The sequence below is a fragment of the Bombina bombina genome, chromosome 4, assembly GCF_027579735.1.
Source record: "Bombina bombina isolate aBomBom1 chromosome 4, aBomBom1.pri, whole genome shotgun sequence".
Taxonomy (NCBI): Eukaryota; Metazoa; Chordata; class Amphibia; order Anura; family Bombinatoridae; genus Bombina; species Bombina bombina.
Genome location: NC_069502.1, coordinates 401,852,120 through 401,875,069, shown reverse-complemented (window position 1 = coordinate 401,875,069; position 22,950 = coordinate 401,852,120). Strand labels below are relative to the sequence as shown.

Sequence of the window (22,950 nt, the reverse complement as noted above, 5' to 3'; positions counted from 1 at the left end):
ATAATAGTTACAAACTTTACTAAGGGAGACCATTGAGGTGAATATGGGAAAAGACAATGGAACGTGCATTCTACAAAAATGCAGCAACAAATCCAGAAAAAATAGTGATATTTAGTAGGCAAGAAATTTAGTATTCTTACGCCGTTGACAAAAATAGTTCCGGCTATATAAATTCCGGGCGCAGTCGCTTCAAGTCCTTTTCAGTTGAGCTCAAAATCGCGAGTTGGATCATGTCGGGTGGTTCAGCGGATTATACCAGGTATTAGCAGTGACCCTCTAGTCTAGCTCAGTCATCACTTTGTAAGACTTTATTAGTCTCTCTTGTCATGCTGTTCTTGTATTAGGTATTTCGAATACTTCGTACCTTTCTATATTTAGAGGCAGTGGAATAGAACGACGCCTCTTCTCCGTGTTCAGGGCATGGAGGTTGGTTGGGACCTGCATATTTATAGGCCTAAGTGCTGCGCTAATGGTGCGTCTAGCTGGTGATTGACGCAAAACCTACATTATAACGTGTGGCCTACTTTTGGCAAGTTGCAATATTTAGTTTGCAAAAGCACACAATTGCCCTATTTAAAGAATAGTGGATTATGTTCTGTTTTCGAAAGGAAGTCATGGGGTATAAATGATGTTGGCAGCGATAATTACATGCAACTCGCTTACTAGCTGGTGTCTTGGAGAGATACAGGTAGACCTATTCCGTCAGTACCGCAGGGTGGGAGGGATGAAGATGTCGCTGATTCAATATGGCCTCTGCCCAGACCAAACATGGGTGGTCGGCGAGTTTGAACCATGTTACGCTAACATGCATATTTGTGGTCGTTCTGACTTTTCAGTAGTCATACGAAATTAAAGTGCCATTAAACATGCCGAGATCTGTGCATATCCTAAAAGGGTAAATTAAAGTGAAGGTCAATTTTAGATTTATCTGTGCCCGGTTTTTAATACTATTAAAAATAAGGGCACTTCACTCATTTTTTTTTTTTTTTTTTTTTCTTTTCCAAAAACGAACTTTTTTTTTTTTTTTTTTTTAACCCTGACAGCCGCTCCAGCGAATTCCCCCGGCCATCGGAAGCCTCGTCATACGTCAGAAATGACGAATCCTGCTTCCTCAAAAAAGAAAGTTCTCCAGCTAGTGATAATCCAAAATGACCTTTATTGTGCATACAGGGTCCAAAATCAGAAACGTTTCGGGCAAACACTTAGCCCTTTTTCCAACTTTAAAAGGGGCTAAGTGTTACCCCAAAATGTTTCTGATTTTGGACCCTGTATGCACAATAAAGGTTGTCTTGGATTATCACTAGCTGGAGAACTTTCTTTTTGTTGATTCTTTTGGGGCTTGTTAACCCTCTCCATGCTCCTGCTTCCTCTAATCATGGCCTGAGGCAACGCTGTGATTGGAGGTAGCCGGATTCGTCACTTTGGACCTGTGACGAGGGCTTGCGGAGGAAGCGCTGCAGTTGCTGTCAGAATTAAAAGGTAAGTTTTTGAAGAAAACTAGTAATGTCAGTTCTGACGAATTAAAGTGCCCTTGTTTTTAATAGAATTAATCTGGCACTGATTAATCTAAATTGACTTTTACTTAAAGTGAAGGTAAACTTACCTTTATGTGAAACAGTAATACTATTAGTCCCCCAAAATGAATATGACTTTCATTCATGATTTTTTTAGATTATGAGTCTAAAGTAAGTTTTTGCTGTTTTTATTCCCTTTGTGGTGTTCCGCAATTTCCACCCGTTGATATGTTGTTGTTTTTTTCCTGGGTTCGTCACGTTTTTTTTTACCAACCAATTGAAAATATGGCCGTTAGGTGCCTGGCAATCGACGTCATCCGCCTCCCGGATGATCTGCGCATGCGCTAAATTTAATGTATTGATCTCGGACTTCACGCGCGCTCCTGTTTCGCCTATGCCTATTGGTGTTATTATGGATTTCCCATAATACGTAATAGGCTTCCTACAGAAGGCATGCGCAGTAGTGAGAGATCGCCGCTTTGCGCATGCGCTGTTCAAGAACGCGCTTTGGAGACACGTATAGAGCGGGTGGGACCGCTCTATACGTCACTGAATAGAAAATTAGGAAATAGAAGTTAGGAGGAGTCAAGATCGGAAGGGTAAGGAATTCTAAAAAAGATTTATAACATAAATAAATAACAAATGGTGGAAAAAAGTTAGCGATTACTTTATTTAAGTCACGTCAAATTCATTACTGAATTCAGCATATTAAAACTTTACCTTCACTTTAAGTAAAAATAGTTTGAATAAAAAAAGTTTAAAAATGCTGGCAAGTTTTTTAAATATAAGCAAAAATACTTGGCCATGCTGTCTGGAGCAGTCTACCCCCCCCCCAGCAGTGTTAAGACACAGGCATTGTATTGCAACTGAGTTCACAGCTTCTAGGCATGCTCCAGCAGATAATCCCTGTTCACTTTTGCCTTCTACCAAAAAAATATATAGAAACAGCAATAGAAGGGAATGTGTGGGGGAGTTGGAGCTTTACAATTTTGAAGGAAAATTAAGGGTTAATGGTGAGGCACTCCAGTATAAATTTGCAGGTTATGTAATTAAAGTGCATATTATATTTTGTCACTATCCCAACTTGTTTTATGTCCCTTTAATGTGGTCTTAGGTTCAGGCGTGTCTAACAGTGAAGCGGAAATGTTCTTATGCACTGTGTTAAGTGATATAGAACTGTTGAGCCCCCTGAGTTTGCCAGATCCAGTTTGTCTCTGAACTGCACAGGTTATAATGTATCACATGTAAATGTGTAGCTTATCCAGAAGGCTGCTTTTTGCTTGAGACTCTTCCGACAAGTTTAGTTTAGTTGGGGTATGGTCAGAATTATATTGACTGTAATGGCTTTATTTCTAGAAGACTTCAGTGTAACCTGAACCCATTTAGTTTTCTGTAGAAAAGTGTCTTCTCTCCCTAGTAATAAAGTGGTAGAACTAAAGCTGAATCCCCCTGACTTTAGGGCACTGCAGTGCTTTGTTCAAACCATGTCAAGTGGATTTAAAATGTGTGCATTTCTGTCTTTATTTTGATATGGATAAATTTAAATATGTTTCTTTATCCATATTGAGTTTACTAGGGTTAGTTGTGCTGCAGAAAAGGGAGTCTAGGTGCCTGGTTGGCTAGTCTTAAAATCGCATGTTTAAAAATGAGTAAATATTTCTTTTGCAAAAAAGTTTGTAACTTTAAAATTGCCAATTTCGTTCAGTGGCTGCAAGTCTTTAATGGAAACAAGAAACTTGGTCGTGAATTTAAAGGGAGTGTAAATTTTAACACATTACTGGCCAGTTTATACAAGTCATTTTTAAAACAGGGGCACTTAAATATTTTAAAAACAAAGTCTTTTTAAAAAAAAAATCACTGAGTTATGTTAAACATAACACTGTGCCTCCACCCTCATCTTATACTGTATCTAGCAGATCTTATTTGATCAATTACAAAGGTTGCTGAACTCAGTCTCTGGCTGCCCAATTGCACTTTTCTACCAATGAGGACGTTTGCACCTCTAAACAAATAGCTATGCTAGCATACAGAAAACTAAGGTGACATGCACGACTTGGTTTAGAGGTGCAAAGTTGCCTCATTGAAGGAGTGCTGTGCGCAGCGGCAGCCGCTGAGTTTAGCGAGGTGCAGTTAGGCTAAGTTTAGCACCCCTTTAAGTGCAGTAGATTGAAATGTTACTTGCAAATGGGCATCCTGTAAGATTAGCTTCTCAAAACATTCTGTGGTCCCACCATGTCTATTTATAGAGCAGGCCCTGGCTGTAATGGTTTATGGCAACTTGTGAGTTATGGTTCTTTAGCAGGATACCTGGACATGACCCATTTTTTCTTTTTAGAGATCATGGTGGCCCAGAAGGAATGGATCCTGATGGTGTCATTGAGGTAAGTATAATGTTGTGTGGGTTATTTATTTTCTTAACTATGTTTTTCCTTGTTTAAAATTGCAATCTGTCTCTGTAGAGCAATTGGAATGAAATTGTTGACAATTTTGATGACATGAATCTGAAGGAATCTCTTCTGCGAGGAATTTATGCCTATGGATTTGAAAAACCATCTGCAATTCAGCAAAGGGCAATCATACCATGTATCAAAGGTTGGTAACTTTCTGTGCAGCAAGATTTTCTAACAAAATACTAAAGTAGTGTAAAAATAAGTGACATGATGTTTTACCATCTTTCGGGACTGACTTGAAATGAAGAGGTCTTTTAGCTTGCTGATCACTAGTTAAAATAACTACAGTAATCTAAGGCACCTGGGTAAAATGACCATTTGAAACCACTTTTTTTTTATCCTAGGGTATGATGTTATTGCTCAGGCTCAGTCAGGTACTGGCAAGACAGCCACATTTGCAATTTCCATTCTGCAGCAACTGGAGATTGACCTCAAGGAGACCCAAGCTCTAGTACTGGCTCCCACAAGAGAATTGGCTCAACAGGTATTAATAGGATAAAGTAAAACTCCCCTGCACAAGGGCTTTATTACGGAAACTATAACTATAAAAATGGTCCTTTATTTTATAGTGATTGCTTTCTTGTGTATAGGAAGTTTTAAGTTAAGTGTGTTCATTCTTAGTGTGCTGGTAAATCCTACTGTTAAAAATTGCATATAGTTGGCTAGCACATTTGTGTGAAAATTAGCTAAAAAGGGTAAACTTCATATGCTTTGCTTGGTGCTGTTGTGAATAGTGGCTTTCTATCTAGTATAGACTGTCCCTTTAAGCCATGTAAAAAATGCATTAAATTGTGCACTGTTCGTAATCACTTATTATTTCTATTGATAATTGGTTCCATTCCAGTGCTACATAAACTCCAGAAAGAACAGCAGGGCTAGCTCATGTTAGTCTGTGATTCATTTTGGAACAGACTCTGCAAATTTTGGTCTTTAGTATATTTTTTTTAATGCATTTAGAAAAATACATAATGTACATTAAAAAGAACATTATACACTAGATTTCTTTGCATAAATGTTTTGTAGATCAGTTTATATAGCCCATACAGTTTTTTTTTTTTTTTTTAGAAATGGCTTATTTTTAAACATTGCTCTGATTTTCAGACTCCTATTCAAGCCCCAAAGTTGTAGGGGAATACTGATGTATACCTACTCCAGCTTGCTCCTCTTTGTGTAAACAGTCTTTTCATATGCAGAGGGAGGGAGGGCGTGTCTGCTTTTTTGCTATAGAACCACTTGCAGTGGGTATTCCAGTAACCTTTTTTAACACCGCTAAATTAGGAGTTTATAAGTAGTTTTTTAGATTAATATATGCATGTTCTTTATAGTAGTGTCTAACATGCAATTACGGTATATGAGAATTCGTGTATGCTGTCCCTTTAAGGTAAAAAAAACTACATAATTTTAGTTGAGGTAACATTCTAATACACATGCAAACACTGCATGCAGCCTGTGTGCCCAGTAGATACCTGTTGCCTATAATGGTAATTTTTTTTTTTTACATGTTTGCAGCTGTTGTACAGTGCTTGAATAGACATCCTAAGCATTATAGGCTACAATTTTAAAACCATATGTCAGTGTGGGACACTTTCTTTGTGTCCCAATATACAGAAGTTCCAGGCTCTTTGCCCTTGGTTAATGTGCGTTAAAATGTAAATCTTAAACATTACAAAGGTGTATAAAAAAAAAAAAAATTAAGGGGGGGTTGTTAAAGCCGCTTTATTTTAAAGTCCTCAAAGGGACAGTTTACAAAATTCTTTTCTCCCATTCATCGTACCTGCTGGGGTGTATGAAATGGTTTACATGTAGCGTTTACCCTCATTTTGGAATTTTATAGCTTATTTAGCCTGTGGTTACCCCAACTATACTGACAGTTTAAGGTCTTGCGTCCAGGCTATTGACAAGCCTATTTTAACACAGCTAGCATAAGAAATTGCACAGAGTGGTGGGTCTGCATAGTTTAGTAATAAAATATTAAATTTCCAATGTCTAAGTATAGATCTTTGGTTTTTCCAGACAAATAAGATACAGAAGAGTATGTATAGTCATGACATGAGATCTGATATTGCCTTCAAGCGCAACACATTTCAATAGGCTGGTTTAAAGGGACTGTCAGCACAAACAGTGTATTTTGGCTATTAGCAAGTGAAATAAGGTAGACTGCAGTCCAGCCTATGAGCCTTTCTAGGCTTAGCCTATAACAAAATATAAAGAACAAAGCAAATTTGATTACAAAATTTAAAGGTTTTTTTTTTTTTTTTTTAACTGACATGCCTTATCTAATTCATGAGTTTAATTTTGACTATTGTCCCTTTTTGAAAGCTCAAACGGCTAATATTCACAAACCTGAAAATGTAATTTGTCATACATTTTATACTCTGCAGCTGGTATAACAAGTCATTAAATACTTTAAGGGAAACGATTACAGTATACTGTCTCTTTAAGGACTGATTGCTTACTGGATAAGCAAATGTCTACTACATTGGGGATGAGACCTCAAAATAACTAACATCTGTGTCATTAAACTTTTTTTTTTTTTTTTTTTTTGAAGTCTCACTTCATTTGGAAACCTTTATGCTGCAGCACAGCCCTGGTTCCAAATTTTAGTTTAACAATAGCTTAATTTTGTCCAGCAAATCAGTATCTTTTTTACCATGTATTTTGTGCAGTGCTGGAAGTGATGTGGAGACGCTAAACACCCCATTGAGACTGGCGAAGCAATGCTTGTAAACACATGCTTGTGCTGCAGGAAAACAAGTAAGATTACCAAACTATAAAATTTTCATTCAAAAACACTTTTGTAATGTTTAAAACTGCTTCATTAGATGCAGCAGGTGAACAGTTTTTTTTTTTGTTTGTTTTTTTCAGCTATTTGGGCAAATTATCAAATGGAATCTGGTTTTAAATGTTTGACTTGTCCTAAGCTAGAGAGCTTCCAGCTATTAAAGTGTTATCATTCAGCTATAGTTCCTTTTTATACTTAAACACTAATACTCTTGAGGGAAGTTGAGTTAAAAAAAAAATATGCTAGTATAAAGCAAATGTGGAATAAATTAGTAAGTTGGTTTAAAAAAAATATATAAATATCAACTTACCCTAACTTTTCTTACTTTAATTTGTTCCCAATGATCCATTAAGTTTTGGAGTGTAACATTTTTTTTTACAAATAGCTCCTTTTGCCTGTGGTATCCCTATCTATACTGAGTTTCTGTACTTAGTATGAGCTTAGTTTTGGCTATAGAAAAGCTGTGCACTCAACATAGCCAGCAGGAGCAATTAACTCCAAGTGGGGGTTAGCGATAAGTAATGGTAATTTTCAATTCTCTATTGCCTTTGATCTACAACTTGGTTAGAGAAGAATTTGTGTATACAGGGTGATAACATATAGATTTCCCATGTGATTTCCTCACAAGCTCAGCTCATTTTTAATTTTTGTGTTAATTTTTAGAACTAAATTAGTCATTTAATTTACCAACCTAAAGAAGCAATTTCTTATACATTTCTATACTTTGCTGCTGGTATAACAAGTCATTAGAAACACATTAAGGGAAAATGTCTCTACTATCCACTGTCCCTTTAAACTTTTAGGTCAGGTGTGACTAATATACAGTACAACAGGGATTGACTAAACCCATGGCTTCTAAAACTTATGCGCCCCCCCACCATTTATGTGCATTATCTTCCCTTGCTACATGGAAGTTTGCTAGTCAATCCCTGTAGTAGTCATTTAGACTTGTATATGCACAGCACATGAATTGCCTATTCTCTATTTATAGATCCAAAAGGTAATTTTGGCCCTTGGTGACTACATGGGTGCAACTTGCCATGCATGCATTGGAGGCACAAATGTTCGCAATGAAATGCAAAAGCTACAGGCTGAGGCACCTCACATTGTTGTTGGGACACCTGGACGTGTGTTTGACATGCTAAATCGTCGATACCTTTGTAAGTGTTTCCATTGTGATGCTATGCTTTACTAAGCGAAATGATGTCTACCATCTTTCGGGACTGAAAACTGATGACCTGTTAATAAACTGATCGCTCCAATTATGTTTTTGTGCTATAGTCTAAATGAACATTTTTTTTTATTAGATTTTTTTTTTTTTAAGCACCCAAATGGATAAAAATGTTCGTTTTAGACGAGGCAGATGAAATGTTGAGCCGTGGGTTCAAAGATCAGATTTATGAAATTTTCCAGAAGCTGAGCACCAACATTCAGGTAACTTAGACTTGTTAGTCTACATACAGGTACAGAAGTCATCCAGTGGCTTAAATAAACACTACTATAGCCATAATCAAAAAACAGCATGTTTTTTAAGTGCTTGAAAACTATCTTCCTGTACAAAGAACTCTGCTATAATTACAACACTTGGCTTTAATTTTAACTAGGTTTTGTAGTAGTGCTAGCAGAGTATGAACAGGAAGTAGAGTAAATGCACCTATCAATTTGACATGGATGGACCTCTTTCTTAATGTTCAATATCCTTCTGTCTGAGATTTGGTGCAAACATTGAGTTTGTGTATATATAATTTTTTTTAAATTTATTTTCTTATTTTTTTTTTCCCAACAGGTTGTCTTGTTGTCTGCTACAATGCCAACAGATGTTCTGGAGGTGACCAAAAAGTTCATGAGAGATCCTATAAGAATTCTTGTTAAAAAGGAAGAATTGACCCTTGAGGGTATAAAACAGTTCTACATTAATGTGGAGAGAGAGGTGAGGTTAATGACTAATTCAGTAGAAAGTGAGATGCCTTTTTGGGAAAGGGCTTATGACCAAGCTAAATACTTTCAAATTCTTACAGCTGGTTGACTAAAATGGAAGAATGCATGCAGCAGAAAATCTAAAAGTCTAGATGTAGAAAGCACCAGCTGTTACGAATGTCAGTCTTAAAGGGCCATGATGCCCACATTTTTTCTTTCATGATTTAGAAAGAGAATGCATTTTTAAACATCTTTCTAATTTACTTCTATTAAATTTGTTTTATTCTCTTGATATTCTTTGCTGAAAAGCATCTAGATATGCGTAGCTCCTGATTGGTTGCTGCACATAGAAGTCTCATGTGATTGGCTCACCCATGTGCATTGCTTTTTCTTCAAATAAGGATATCTCAAAAATGAAGCAAAATAAATAGAAGTAAATTGTAATGTTTAAATTTGTATGTTCTATCTGAATCATGAAAGAAAGATTTTGGGTTTAGTGGCCCTTTAAAAGTTAAATTGTTACTTTCTTGTAAAAAACTACTAAAATTACAAGAGTGGCTTTAAAAAAAAAACATTTTGTGGTAATGCTAGCATAGTAAGAACAAGAAGTAGATTAAATGCACCTTTACTGAGTTGACAAGGATGGACCTCTTAATGTTTGATATCATGTCTGAAAGATATGGTGCAAACATTCCAATTCTTTGGTTTCGTTTTCACATAAAATTACCATAAAACTTTACAAGATACTTGTTCTCTTTTTGCACTCTGATTTTAAATGGGAATGTGTGTTTTTTGGTTCAGCAACTGGGTAGCAACCAATCAGCAAGAACTACCTAGGTGCTGAGCAAAAGATGGGCCAGCTCGTAAACTTACATTCCTTCAACTAGAAAAATTAAAAGGAGTGATTTAGAAAGTGGCTTAAAATTGCATGCTATATCTGAATCATGAAACATGGGTTTTCAATTCCACCAAATTTCCTTTTAATAGGTGCTGGCACTACATTCACACTTGTTTTTATATTTATCTAAAAATGTAAACGTAAGTTTTAACTGAAGCTGTATGTAAATCCTGTTTAAGCATACTATCAGGAAAATGTATAAAGCTGCATGTGCAGGCTTGCATTAGTGAGCCTGCAACAGCTGCTTGATCGTGCCTTAGGTGGCAAAGCAGCTAAATCACCCCAACATACCCTGTTCCCATACAGTTGGTTGAGTGGCATATGGGAAACCCAGGTTTCAATGTGAGCACATTACTTTATACATTTATAAAAACTTTGCATGAAAATAATTACATGTTAGCTTTAAATACATTCTGTATAACATTAACTGTTTTACCTCTTAAACACATGCGTGGTCTGGGTTTTTGTGGTTTTGATCTGTCTAGCCATCTCTATCCATAAGTAGCAATATGACTTGGTTGCAGATAGTAGCCCAACTCTAATTGCATTTTCTTATAGGAGTGGAAGCTGGACACACTCTGCGATCTGTATGAAACGCTTACTATTACACAGGCTGTTATTTTTCTTAATACTAGAAGAAAAGTTGACTGGCTGACTGAGAAAATGCATGCTCGTGACTTTACAGTCTCTGCACTGGTAAGCACTAAGCATGTATAGTTTTCTGTAAATTACCTTATCCATGAAAAGCAGGATAAGTTACAATTTAGCTGCATAGTGCTATATTGTCGTTCCCCCTGCTAAAATAAATTTGTTTCCTTCTATTCCTATCTGTTCTGCTAATACAGTTGGTAGGGACGCTTGGTCTCAAACATCCTTTGTATAAATAGGGGGACCTCATTTTAATGTGTTTTACAGCATGGTGACATGGACCAGAAGGAACGAGATGTTATTATGAGAGAATTTAGATCAGGATCAAGTCGTGTCTTGATAACTACAGACTTGCTGGTGAGAACATTATAAAAGTACTCTTGTGCACAATAGTATAATACTAACAGTACATGTGTAATGTAATAGGTTTCCATTGACTCGTTATAACAGCTGCCCACTAACATTTTTCAAAAATTTTTTATTGGAATACTAGTCAAATGGGCTGAGGTTTTTTGTTTTTTTTAACACAGCCCTTCTATTACTATATACAATGGAGAATTAATCCTTTAGTATGCAAAAGCAATTTTTCTTTAAAACTTTTTTCCTATAGCCATTACTTAAAGGACTTGAAACTTAAATTTTGATTCAGTTAGTCAACCATTTTCCAATTCTATTTTGCTTCATTCTCCTTGCATCCAGATTGGATAAATTGGGAGCATTGATGACCTGCTATCTGAATTGTGAAGTAAAATCAGTTTCCTCTATTTTTTTACTGTACAGTATATGTGGGATAAAAGGGCAAAAGCAGATATTTAAAATGAGTTAACAGCCCTAATCTTAATGTTATCAACTCAAGCAGGTAAAATGGATACTGAAACTACAGTACACTGGCCCTTTCAGTTGACTAGTCAGTGTGAGTTGTGACTGAAGCTTTCAACTTTGCTGATCAGATGCTGTTCATGTCCCTTTAGTGTTGTATCAAGTACTGCTTGGTATTTCTTTTGCAGGATAAGTTACAATTTAGCTGCACAGTGCTATGTTGTCGTTCCCCCTGCAAAAATTAAATTGTTTCCTACTATCCCTGTCTGTTTTGCAATTTCACAGCAAGCAGGGACGCTTGGTCTCAAACATTCTAGCAGTTGTAATTAAAGGGACACTGTACACTAGATTTTGTTTGTATTGGTTTTTTGTAGATCCATGTATAGCCCACCTGGGAGTTATTTTTTTTGTGTGGTAATTTTGCATTTTTTTTTATAACAGACTCCTAACCAAGCCCCCAGTGTCAGATCTAAACATGCATTTAGACTACTGCTGGCTCCTGTATGTTACATGTCTTAGTATGCAGGGGGAGTGTCTGAGTGACTGAAGCTTTCAGCTTTGCTGATCAAATGCTGTTAACATGCAATTTTAACTTATCTTTGCAGGCACGTGGCATAGATGTGCAGCAAGTTTCATTGGTTATTAATTATGATCTGCCAACTAATCGTGAAAACTACATTCACAGGTTAGTATTTATTTCTAATTGGAGCCTCCATGTTCAGAGATTAAAATAAATGTATTTAAAAATTAGATCTCCATCAGCCAGATTGAGACTGTATCATGATTGAGCTAGTGTTTGCTTCATTCAGGTATAACTTGCTTTAGCCATTAGATTATAGAGGATGCTGATACAGCTTCAATTATGTCAGCACATGCGTCAGGAATTTACTGATTATGGCTGAGAAACCTGTACAGCAAAGTTTCAATGCCAAAGCATTAAACGCCTTATGACAGCTGTGTTCCTGAAGGGAAACAGTGGTATGCAGGATAAGTTACAATACAGCTGTGTAGTGCTGTGTTGTCGTTCCCCCTGCATAAAATAATCTGTTTCCTACTATCCCTGTCTGTTTTTTGTACCTTACCCCAGCAGGCAGGGACGCTTGGTCTCAAACAGCCCCTTTGCCATGGTCATGGCAATTTAATAAAGACATGGGGGGGAAAAAATTCATAAGACTTTTAATTATGTTTAAATAGTTAAGGAGCAGAAAACAGCTGCTCCACGGACACTGCAGAGACTGGGCCTGTGGAAGTGGTGTTTCTCTGAGAATACACACTTCTAGTCGTGATTTGAAGGAGACCAGTGGAACACGGATCAAATATTTTTAAGGTAAAGTCTATCTGTGGCCTGCACTCTTGTGCAGGACTAACTTTCTTGGTGGGACTTGGGTTTTTAGGTATTAATGCCTTGGCCTTTGCTGTTTCATTTTATCAATTCTCTTACCATTTTTATTCTGCACACCTTCAAAAGTGTGGGTCTGAAACGGTAATAAAGTAATTTATCAGAACTGTAAAAATTCGCTCAAAAATAACATCTGTTAAAAGATTTTTACCTTAATGTCTTCACCTCACCAGAGTATGTGCCTATCTGCATCAGTGCTGAGTTCACACTTCGCTTTACTGTGATTTCACTGAAATCTTTATTTCATAGTAAACTTCCTTAAACTGAAGCGGGAAACTAAGCATCCAAAACTAGTCCTTTGCCTGCTTGTTAAAGTGCCTTTTGTACAGTGGGATGTGGCTTCTGAGAACTGACATAAAATTGTTTCATTATGATGTGCAGTCTGCTTATTGGTACACTGCATCACTTTCAACTGACATTTGGGTATTGTCCCTTTTTTAAATAGATTTGAGACTACATTATTTAATTGGCTTAGATTTATAAGCAGTAGCATTTATGATTTTAGTTTCATATATACAGTTTACATGAGAGCTATCAACATTAAAGGTGGCATAAATGAGCAACCTTTGGAACAGAATGGTTTAAACTGTCAGTCATGAGCTTAAAGGGCCACTGTAAGTAAATATTTTCTATGCCTGTTACTAACTAACTACCCCAAATACGCTTTTTATCAATAGCATTTCATTAACATATCTCTACCGTATATCAGAAATCTTGTCTGCAAATTTAATTGTTTTCCAAACCCACTCCGTGGGTATCCTTTGCTCTGTACCAATCCGTTTACAATACCTAGGTTTCAAAATGGCGCTTTAAACACAGTTATTGGTTTAAGTATTTTGAACACTCAGTGCTGAAAATAGTGGGCAGGATAACGTGACATCGGCGAATAAAAGATAACTTTGAGAACGTTATGAAACTTAGTTTTGGAGAAAATATAGGTCAGTAGGTTTTAATTAATGTTTAACTTTAATATGTTAGTTGTTTAGCTTAAAAAATTATAACAAAGCAATCCTTTAATACAACTGGCAGTTATGCAAAGGCTGCTCTTGGTTGGTTTAGATTGTGTTCAGCTCTGAACGAGTAGTGCATTACTGGGCCAGAGCAAAAATCTAATTGCTCCTTTATGTTTAGTGTTGTATCTAGTACTTGGTATTTCTTTTGCAGGATAAGTTACAATTTAGCTGCACAGTGCTATGTTGTCGTTCCCCCTGCAAAAATTAAATTGTTTCCTACTATCCCTGTCTGTTTTGCAATTTCACAGCAAGCAGGGACGCTTGGTCTCAAACATTCTAGCAGTTGTTGTAATTAAAGGGACACTACACTAGATTTCTTTGTATAGGTGTTTTGTAGATCCATGTATAGCCCACCTGGGAGTTTTTTGTGTGGTAATTTTGCATTTTTTTTTAAACTCTGATTTCTCCAACATAGGTGTGTCCGGTCCACGGCGTCATCCTTACTTGTGGGATATTCTCTTCCCCAACAGGAAATGGCAAAGAGCCCAGCAAAGCTGGTCACATGATCCCTCCTAGGCTCCGCCTACCCCAGTCATTCTCTTTGCCGTTGTACAGGCAACATCTCCACGGAGATGGCTTAGAGTTTTTTAGTGTTTAACTGTAGTTTTTATTATTCAATCAAGAGTTTGTTATTTTGAAATAGTGCTGGTATGTACTATTTACTCAGAAACAGAAAAGAGATGAAGATTTCTGTTTGTATGAGGAAAATGATTTTAGCAACCGTCGCTAAAATCCATGGCTGTTCCACACAGGACTGTTGAGAGCAATTAACTTCAGTTGGGGGAACAGTGAGCAGTCTCTTGCTGCTTGAGGTATGACACATTCTAACAAGACGATGTAATGCTGGAAGCTGTCATTTTCCCTATGGGATCCGGTAAGCCATGTTTATTACGATCGTAAATAAGGGCTTCACAAGGGCTTATTAAAACTGTAGACTTTTTCTAGGCTAAATCGATTCATTATTAACACATATTTAGCCTTGAGGAATCATTTTATCTGGGTATTTTGATATAATAATATCGGCAGGCACTGTTTTAGACACCTTATTCTTTAGGGGCTTTCCCAAAGCATAAGCAGAGCCTCATTTTCGCGCCGGTGTTGCGCACTTGTTTTTGAGAGGCATGGCATGCAGTCGCATGTGAGAGGAGCTCTGATACTTAAAAAAGACTTTCTGAAGGCGTCATTTGGTATCGTATTCCCCTTTGGGCTTGGTTGGGTCTCAGCAAAGCAGATACCAGGGACTGTAAAGGGGTTAAAGTTCAAAACGGCTCCGGTTCCGTTATTTTAAGGGTTAAAGCTTCCAAATTTGGTGTGCAATACTTTTAAGGCTTTAAGACACTGTGGTGAAAATTTGGTGAATTTTGAACAATTCCTTCATGTTTTTTCGCAATTGCAGTAATAAAGTGTGTTCAGTTTAAAATTTAAAGTGACAGTAACGGTTTTATTTTAAAACGTTTTTTGTACTTGTTATCAAGTTTATGCCTGTTTAACATGTCTGAACTACCAGATAGACTGTGTTCTGAATGTGGGGAAGCCAGAATTCCTATTCATTTAAATAAATGTGATTTATGTGATAATGACAATGATGCCCAAGATGATTCCTCAAGTGAGGGGAGTAAGCATGGTACTGCATCATTCCCTCCTTCGTCTACACGAGTCTTGCCCACTCAGGAGGCCCCTAGTACATCTAGCGCGCCAATACTCCTTACTATGCAACAATTAACGGCTGTAATGGATAATTCTGTCAAACATTTTAGCCAAAATGAACACTTATCAGCGTAAGCGCGGCTGCTCTGTTTTAGATACTGAAGAGCATGACGACGCTGATAATATTTCTGAAGGGCCCCTAACCCAGTCTGATGGGGCCAGGGAGGTTTTGTCTGAGGGAGAAATTACTGATTCAGGGAACATTTCTCAACAGGCTGAACCTGATGTGATTGCATTTAAATTTAAGTTGGAACATCTCCGCATTCTGCTTAAGGAGGTATTATCCACTCTGGATGATTGTGACAAGTTGGTCATCCCAGAGAAACTATGTAAAATGGACAAGTTCCTAGAGGTGCCGGGGCTCCCAGAAGCTTTTCCTATACCCAAGCGGGTGGCGGACATTGTTAATAAAGAATGGGAAAGGCCCGGTATTCCTTTCGTCCCTCCCCCCATATTTAAAAAATTGTTTCCTATGGTCGACCCCAGAAAGGACTTATGGCAGACAGTCCCCAAGGTCGAGGGAGCGGTTTCCACTTTAAACAAACGCACCACTATACCCATAGAGGATAGTTGTGCTTTCAAAGATCCTATGGATAAAAAATTAGAAGGTTTGCTTAAAAAGAGGTTTGTTCAGCAAGGTTACCTTCTACAACCAATTTCATGCATTGTCCCTGTCGCTACAGCCGCATGTTTCTGGTTCGATGATCTGATAAGAGCGGTCGATAGTGATTCTCCTCCTTTGGAGGAGATTATGGACAGAATCAATGCTCTCAAATTGGCTAATTCTTTCACCCTAGACGCCACTTTGCAATTGGCTAGGTTAGCGGCTAAGAATTCTGGGTTTGCTATTGTGGCGCGCAGAGCGCTTTGGTTGAAATCTTGGTCGGCTGATGCGTCTTCCAAGAACAAGCTACTTAACATTCCTTTCAAGGGGAAAACGCTGTTTGGCCCTGACTTGAAAGAGATTATCTCTGATATCACTGGGGGTAAGGGCCACGCCCTTCCTCAGGATCGGCCTTTCAAGGCAAAAAATAAACCTAATTTTCGTCCCTTTCGTAGAAACGGACCAGCCCAAGGTGCTACGTCCTCTAAGCAAGAGGGTAATACTTCTCAAGCCAAGCCAGCTTGGAGACCAATGCAAGGCTGGAACAAGGGAAAGCAGGCCAAGAAACCTGCCACTGCTACCAAGACAGCATGAAATGTTGGCCCCCGATCCGGGACCGGATCTGGTGGGGGGCAGACTCTCTCTCTTCGCTCAGGCTTGGGCAAGAGATGTTCTGGATCCTTGGGCGCTAGAAATAGTCTCCCAAGGTTATCTTCTGGAATTCAAGGGACTTCCCCCAAGGGGGAGGTTCCACAGGTCTCAGTTGTCTTCAGACCACATAAAAAGACAGGCATTCTTACATTGTGTAGAAGACCTGTTAAAAATGGGAGTGATTCATCCTGTTCCATTAAGAGAACAAGGGATGGGGTTCTACTCCAATCTGTTCATAGTTCCCAAAAAAGAGGGAACGTTCAGACCAATCTTAGATCTCAAGATCTTAAACAAGTTTCTCAAGGTTCCATCGTTCAAGATGGAAACCATTCGAACTATTCTTCCTTCCATCCAGGAAGGTCAATTCATGACCACGGTGGATTTAAAGGATGCGTATCTACATATTCCTATCCACAAGGAACATCATCGGTTCCTAAGGTTCGCATTCCTGGACAAACATTACCAGTTCGTGGCGCTTCCTTTCGGATTAGCCACTGCTCCAAGGATTTTCACAAAGGTACTAGGGTCCCTTCTAGCTGTGCTAAGACCAAGGGGCATTGCTGTAGTACCTTACTTGGACGACATTCTGATTCAAGCGTCGTCCCTTCCTCAAGCAAAGGCTCACACGGACATTGTCCTGGCCTTTCTCAGATCTCACGGATGGAAAGTGAACGTGGAAAAGAGTTCTCTATCCCCGTCAACAAGGGTTCCCTTCTTGGGAACAATAATAGACTCCTTAGAAATGAGGATTTTTCTGACAGAGGCCAGAAAAACAAAGCTTCTAGACTCTTGTCGGATACTTCATTCCGTTCCTCTTCCTTCCATAGCTCAGTGCATGGAAGTGATCGGGTTGATGGTAGCGGCAATGGACATAGTTCCTTTTGCGCGCATTCATCTAAGACCATTACAACTGTGCATGCTCAGTCAGTGGAATGGGGACTATACAGACTTGTCTCCGAAGATACAAGTAAATCAGAGGACCAGAGACTCACTCCGTTGGTGGCTGTCCCTGGACAACCTGTCACAAGGGATGACATTCCGCAGACCAGAGTGGGTCATTGTCACGACCGACGCCAGTCTGATGGGCTGGGGCGCGGTCTGGGGATCCCTGAAAGCTCAGGGTCTTTGGTCTCGGGAAGAATCTCTTCTACCGATAAATATTCTGGAACTGAGAGCGATATTCAATGCTCTCAAGGCTTGGCCTCAGCTAGCGAGGGCCAAGTTCATACGGTTTCAATCAGACAACATGACAACTGTTGCGTACATCAACCATCAGGGGGGAACAAGGAGTTCCCTAGCGATGGAAGAAGTGACCAAAATCATTCTATGGGCGGAGTCTCACTCCTGCCACCTGTCTGCTATCCACATCCCAGGAGTGGAAAATTGGGAAGCGGATTTTCTGAGTCGTCAGACATTGCATCCGGGGGAGTGGGAACTCCATCCGGAAATCTTTGCCCAAGTCACTCAGCTGTGGGGCATTCCAGACATGGATCTGATGGCCTCTCGTCAGAACTTCAAAGTTCCTTGCTACGGGTCCAGATCCAGGGATCCCAAGGCGGCTCTAGTGGATGCACTAGTAGCACCTTGGACCTTCAAACTAGCTTATGTGTTCCCGCCGTTTCCTCTCATCCCCAGGCTGGTAGCCAGGATCAATCTGGAGAGGGCGTCGGTGATCTTGATAGCTCCTGCGTGGCCACGCAGGACTTGGTATGCAGATCTGGTGAATATGTCATCGGCTCCACCTTGGAAGCTACCTTTGAGACGAGACCTTCTTGTTCAGGGTCCGTTCGAACATCCGAATCTGGTTTCACTCCAGCTGACTGCTTGGAGATTGAACGCTTGATTTTATCGAAGCGAGGGTTCTCAGATTCTGTTATTGATACTCTTGTTCAGGCCAGAAAGCCTGTAACTAGAAAGATTTACCACAAAATTTGGAAAAAATATATCTGTTGGTGTGAATCTAAAGGATTCTCTTGGGACAAGGTTAAGATTCCTAGGATTCTATCCTTCCTTCAAGAAGGATTGGAAAAAGGATTATCTGCAAGTTCCCTGAAGGGACAGATTTCTGCCTTGTCGGTGTTACTTCACAAAAAACTGGCTGCTGTGCCAGATGTTCAAGCCTTTGTTCAGGCTCTGGTTAGAATTAAGCCTGTTTACAAACCTTTGACTCCTCCTTGGAGTCTCAATTTAGTTCTTTCAGTTCTTCAGGGGGTTCCGTTTGAACCCTTGCATTCCGTTGATATTAAGTTATTATCTTGGAAAGTTTTGTTTTTAGTTGCAATTTCTTCTGCTAGAAGAGTTTCAGAATTATCTGCTCTGCAGTGTTCTCCTCCTTATCTGGTGTTCCATGCAGATAAGGTGGTTTTACGTACTAAACCTGGTTTTCTTCCAAAAGTTGTTTCTAACAAAAACATTAACCAGGAGATTATCGTACCTTCTCTGTGTCCGAAACCAGTTTCAAAGAAGGAACGTTTGTTGCACAATTTGGATGTTGTTCGCGCTCTAAAATTCTATTTAGATGCTACAAAGGATTTTAGACAAACATCTTCCTTGTTTGTTGTTTGTTCTGGTAAAAGGAGAGGTCAAAAAGCAACTTCTACCTCTCTCTCTTTTTGGATTAAAAGCATCATCAGATTGGCTTACGAGACTGCCGGACGGCAGCCTCCCGAAAGAATCACAGCTCATTCCACTAGGGCTGTGGCTTCCACATGGGCCTTCAAGAACGAGGCTTCTGTTGATCAGATATGTAGGGCAGCGACTTGGTCTTCACTGCACACTTTTACCAAATTTTACAAGTTTGATACTTTTGCTTCTTCTGAGGCTATTTTTGGGAGAAAGGTTTTGCAAGCCGTGGTGCCTTCCATTTAGGTGACCTGATTTGCTCCCTCTCTTCATCCGTGTCCTAAAGCTTTGGTATTGGTTCCCACAAGTAAGGATGACGCCGTGGACCGGACACACCTATGTTGGAGAAAACAGAATTTATGTTTACCTGATAAATTACTTTCTCCAACGGTGTGTCCGGTCCACGGCCCGCCCTGGTTTTTTAATCAGGTCTGATAATTTATTTTCTTTAACTACAGTCACCACGGTACCATATGGTTTCTCCTATGCAAATATTCCTCCTTAACGTCGGTCGAATGACTGGGGTAGGCGGAGCCTAGGAGGGATCATGTGACCAGCTTTGCTGGGCTCTTTGCCATTTCCTGTTGGGGAAGAGAATATCCCACAAGTAAGGATGACGCCGTGGACCGGACACACCGTTGGAGAAAGTAATTTATCAGGTAAACATAAATTCTGTTTTTCAGACTCCTAACCAAGCCCCCAGTGTCGGATGTGTACATGCGTTTAGACTACTGCTGGCTCCCGTGTTTTGTCTTTTCATAGGGGGGGGGGGGGGGGGGGGTGCCTGCTTGTTTTATACAGTCCCTTTCATTGGGTGCCCTAGTCAACCTAATCAACAGCTAAACAGGGAGCTTCTAAGTGTTCACTTTTTTTTTTTTTAAACTGTTTTATACTGTATTAAGATAAGTATCTGCATGTAATAGATACTATAAAGAATATGCACAGTTATATGAATTTGTGTGCACTGCAGACCAAGGAGTTTAGTTTAAATGGGATAAATCTTGTAACTTATGGGTGAGAACTAAATAGAAACTTAAACTGGCTTAAAGGGATACTTAAATCAAACTTTAATGATTCAGATAGCACATGCAACTTTCTAATTTTTTTTTTTTAGTTCTCTTGCTTGCTTTATTAAAAAAGCAGGAATGTAAAACTTAGACTACCCATTTTTATTTTTGTTCAGAATCTGGGTTACTTATTAGTGGTTAAATGTAGCCACCAATAAGCAAGTGCTGTCAATGGATCCAAACCTAAAATGGGCCGGCTCCTATGCTTTACATTCCTGCTTTTTAAAATAAAGATGACAAGAGACCAAAGAAATCCAATGATAAAAGTAAATTGGAAAGTTGCTTAAAATTGCATGCTCTTTCTAAATCATATTTAAAATTTTGCGTTTAGTATTTTAGTGCTTCTCTATTTTTATTTAAAAGCTGGGAAGAGGTTCCTTTTCAAATCTGACTTGTTAACAAAGCCACTGGTAATTTTGGAAGGATAAGTTTTGTCAATCTTTTAGAGGGGAAGTGTCGACCAGTGTTTCTCAACCACGGTTCTAAATTACCACCAACAGGCCAGGTTTTAATTATAGCTAAACTACAGCGTGGGTGAGTAACTATGGTTACTGATCAGCTGATTTCTCATGTGCTATAATAAAAATCTAGCCTCTTAAAGGGACATTGAACTCTACTTTTTTTTCATAATTCAGATATAGCATGCAACTTTCTAATTTACTCTTAAATTTTTCTTCATTCTCTTGGTATCTTTATTTGAAAAGCAAGAATCTAAGTTTAGAGGCTGGGCCCATTTTTGGTGGATACATTCACCCACCAATAAAAAAAGTGCTGTCCATGGTTCTGAATCAAATTGGCTGGCTCCTTAGATGCTTTTTTCAAATAAAGATAGCAAGAGAACAAAAAATAGGAGTTAATTAGAGCATGACATTTTAAGCAACTTTCTATATGAATCATGAAAGAATTGGGGTTTGGTGTCCCTTTAAGGTACTTGAGGACTGCAGTTGAGAAACTCTGGTCTAGACAGACTATAAAATCATTACAATACGTGCAGTTTGTTTTCAGGACAAAGTGTTAAAGGTACATTAAAGTAAAAATTTCTTTCATGATTCAGAGAATACAATTTTAAACATTCCAATTTCCTTCTGTTATCTAATTTGCTTCATTCTTCAGATATCCTGTGTTGTAGAAATAGCAACGCACATTGGTGAGCCAATCACGCAAGGTATCAATGTTCAGCCACCATTCAGCAGCTACTGAGCCTATCTAGATATGCTTTTCCGCAAAGGATATCAAGAGAATGAAGCAAATTAGATATAAGTAAATTAGTAAGTTAAAAATTCCATGCTCTTTCTAAATCATGAGAGAAAAAATATGGGTTTCATGTCCCTTTAAGTAGTCTAGCAAAAAGACATTTGTGTAGATGCATTATAGCAAAGTAGCATAATTGAGGCTGGTTCAAAAACCTTGATTAACACCCATAAGGAAGATAACGGGTCAGAACTAATTTTTATTTTGGGGATTTTACTTTGCTTCGTGACCATGTGCTCAGGTATGAAATTGGACAGTCTTATTTTAAATGCTTTTTCTTTTTAGTACAAACATAGTGTAAACCCTAGACCGGTTGGACATAACATTTTCTTACATGATTTATATAAAGCATGCAGTTTTAAGCAACTTTCCAATTTACTTATCAAATTTACTTAAAGGGACACAAGTCAAAATTAAACTTCATGACTCGTATACAGCATGCAATTTAAAACAATTTTCAAATTTACTTCCATTAACAAGTGTTATCTGTAAACTTCATCAATGTAGCTGGATTGATGCCTGAAAATAGCCCCACTCTAAAGTAAGCCACATCACAGGTGCACAAATCTTAAACTTCCCATGATCAAGGAAATACTTGTTCTGGCCATTTTTTGGGTGTCATACTAAATAACAGCTTATAAGTAAATTGCGTGTAGAGACACAAGACTTTATTTTTACCCTCTAACTTATTACATCTCTCCTTTACAGGATTGGACGAGGAGGGCGTTTTGGTAGGAAAGGGGTGGCTATAAACTTTGTTACAGAAGAGGACAAAAGGATTCTTCGTGATATTGAGACTTTCTACAATACTGCAGTGGAGGAGATGCCTATGAATGTTGCTGATCTTATTTGATACATGGGATGAGATTTTGTTTGAATGCAGTGCTCGCTGTTGCTGAATAGGCAGATCACAACGTGCATTGTGCTTTCTTTGAAAATATACTCAATCTTGTCTCAATGCTTATAAAGGATTACAATTTTTTTTGATACTGCGACTATTTGCAGTTGCCTGCTCTGGAAGGAAATTTGTGGGCTTTATTCCAGATCTTAGACTGTTTGGGTGGGCTGTAAAGCGATATGGGGTCCTTACATTTTGTGTTTGTTCTAAATGTATTTCCTAGTTCTCTTAAAGCAGTTCTGGATGTTCTTTATCATTTAATAATTTACTTATGGACTAAAAAATATAAGTGCTGTAAAAAATCAGCTAATTATGTTAAACTAACATATACAACATTATTGTCGTTTTTAGATTTTGAATCATTCAAATTGGAAAGGTCTATTGTATTTTTTTTAAAAATATTTATTAAAGTTAGTGTGGTAGACCCTATACCCAATAAAAGTCTTATGGCTTAATTGCAAAGTTGCCATATTGCACATATCTTGATGAAGTTTAAATGTTTAATAAACTATTTACTTGAAGTGTTTGTTTGTTCACTCAAAGAAAATATAAGCAAATTATCTCTCTAATTTTAGTGCTAACTTGATGCTACCCCATCCTGGCACAAATTTAGATTTAAACTAAAACTGGTTACACACTAAAATAAGACTTTGCTGGTTACAACTACAGTAGTCTTGTTACTACTTGACATGCATTTAGTTTTTCTGCCC

At 38.4% G+C, this 22,950-nt stretch overlaps 1 protein-coding gene and 9 non-coding genes across 11 annotated transcripts; all 10 read left to right on the top strand.

Moving 5' to 3' along the window:
* Positions 1-193: 193 nt before the first annotated feature.
* Positions 194-22,761, top strand: EIF4A2 (eukaryotic translation initiation factor 4A2). 2 transcript variants are annotated; one of them, XR_008401991.1, is made up of 12 exons: positions 194-259; positions 3,850-3,895; positions 3,974-4,106; positions 4,309-4,448; positions 7,738-7,906; positions 8,071-8,180; positions 8,533-8,676; positions 10,120-10,257; positions 10,477-10,566; positions 11,634-11,713; positions 12,223-12,355; positions 22,051-22,184. XR_008401991.1 is itself a non-coding variant. In XM_053710184.1 (11 exons), the coding sequence occupies exons 1-11, from the start codon at positions 231-233 to the stop codon at positions 22,193-22,195; spliced, it is 1,224 nt and encodes a 407-aa protein (XP_053566159.1). In that variant the 5' UTR covers positions 194-230; the 3' UTR covers positions 22,196-22,761. The 2 variants fall into 2 exon arrangements, 1 of the variants encoding a protein (XP_053566159.1); XM_053710184.1 differs by lacking the exon at positions 12,223-12,355 and having other exon boundaries at positions 22,051-22,761.
* On the top strand, positions 4,165-4,236 carry LOC128658631 (small nucleolar RNA SNORD2). Its single transcript, XR_008402302.1, has one exon. It is a non-coding gene; the product is annotated as a small nucleolar RNA SNORD2 (small nucleolar RNA).
* On the top strand, positions 4,756-4,877 carry LOC128658615 (small nucleolar RNA SNORA54). Its single transcript, XR_008402287.1, has one exon. It is a non-coding gene; the product is annotated as a small nucleolar RNA SNORA54 (small nucleolar RNA).
* Positions 7,940-8,005, top strand: LOC128658632 (small nucleolar RNA SNORD2). The gene has a single exon (XR_008402303.1). It is a non-coding gene; the product is annotated as a small nucleolar RNA SNORD2 (small nucleolar RNA).
* Positions 8,293-8,473, top strand: LOC128658627 (small nucleolar RNA SNORA81). Its single transcript, XR_008402298.1, has one exon. It is a non-coding gene; the product is annotated as a small nucleolar RNA SNORA81 (small nucleolar RNA).
* LOC128658629 (small nucleolar RNA SNORA81) lies at positions 9,185-9,356 on the top strand. Its single transcript, XR_008402300.1, has one exon. It is a non-coding gene; the product is annotated as a small nucleolar RNA SNORA81 (small nucleolar RNA).
* On the top strand, positions 10,306-10,433 carry LOC128658597 (small nucleolar RNA SNORA63). Its single transcript, XR_008402269.1, has one exon. It is a non-coding gene; the product is annotated as a small nucleolar RNA SNORA63 (small nucleolar RNA).
* LOC128658599 (small nucleolar RNA SNORA63) lies at positions 11,211-11,340 on the top strand. The gene has a single exon (XR_008402271.1). It is a non-coding gene; the product is annotated as a small nucleolar RNA SNORA63 (small nucleolar RNA).
* LOC128658596 (small nucleolar RNA SNORA63) lies at positions 12,009-12,142 on the top strand. Its single transcript, XR_008402268.1, has one exon. It is a non-coding gene; the product is annotated as a small nucleolar RNA SNORA63 (small nucleolar RNA).
* Positions 13,586-13,715, top strand: LOC128658598 (small nucleolar RNA SNORA63). Its single transcript, XR_008402270.1, has one exon. It is a non-coding gene; the product is annotated as a small nucleolar RNA SNORA63 (small nucleolar RNA).
* Positions 22,762-22,950: the final 189 nt, after the last annotated feature.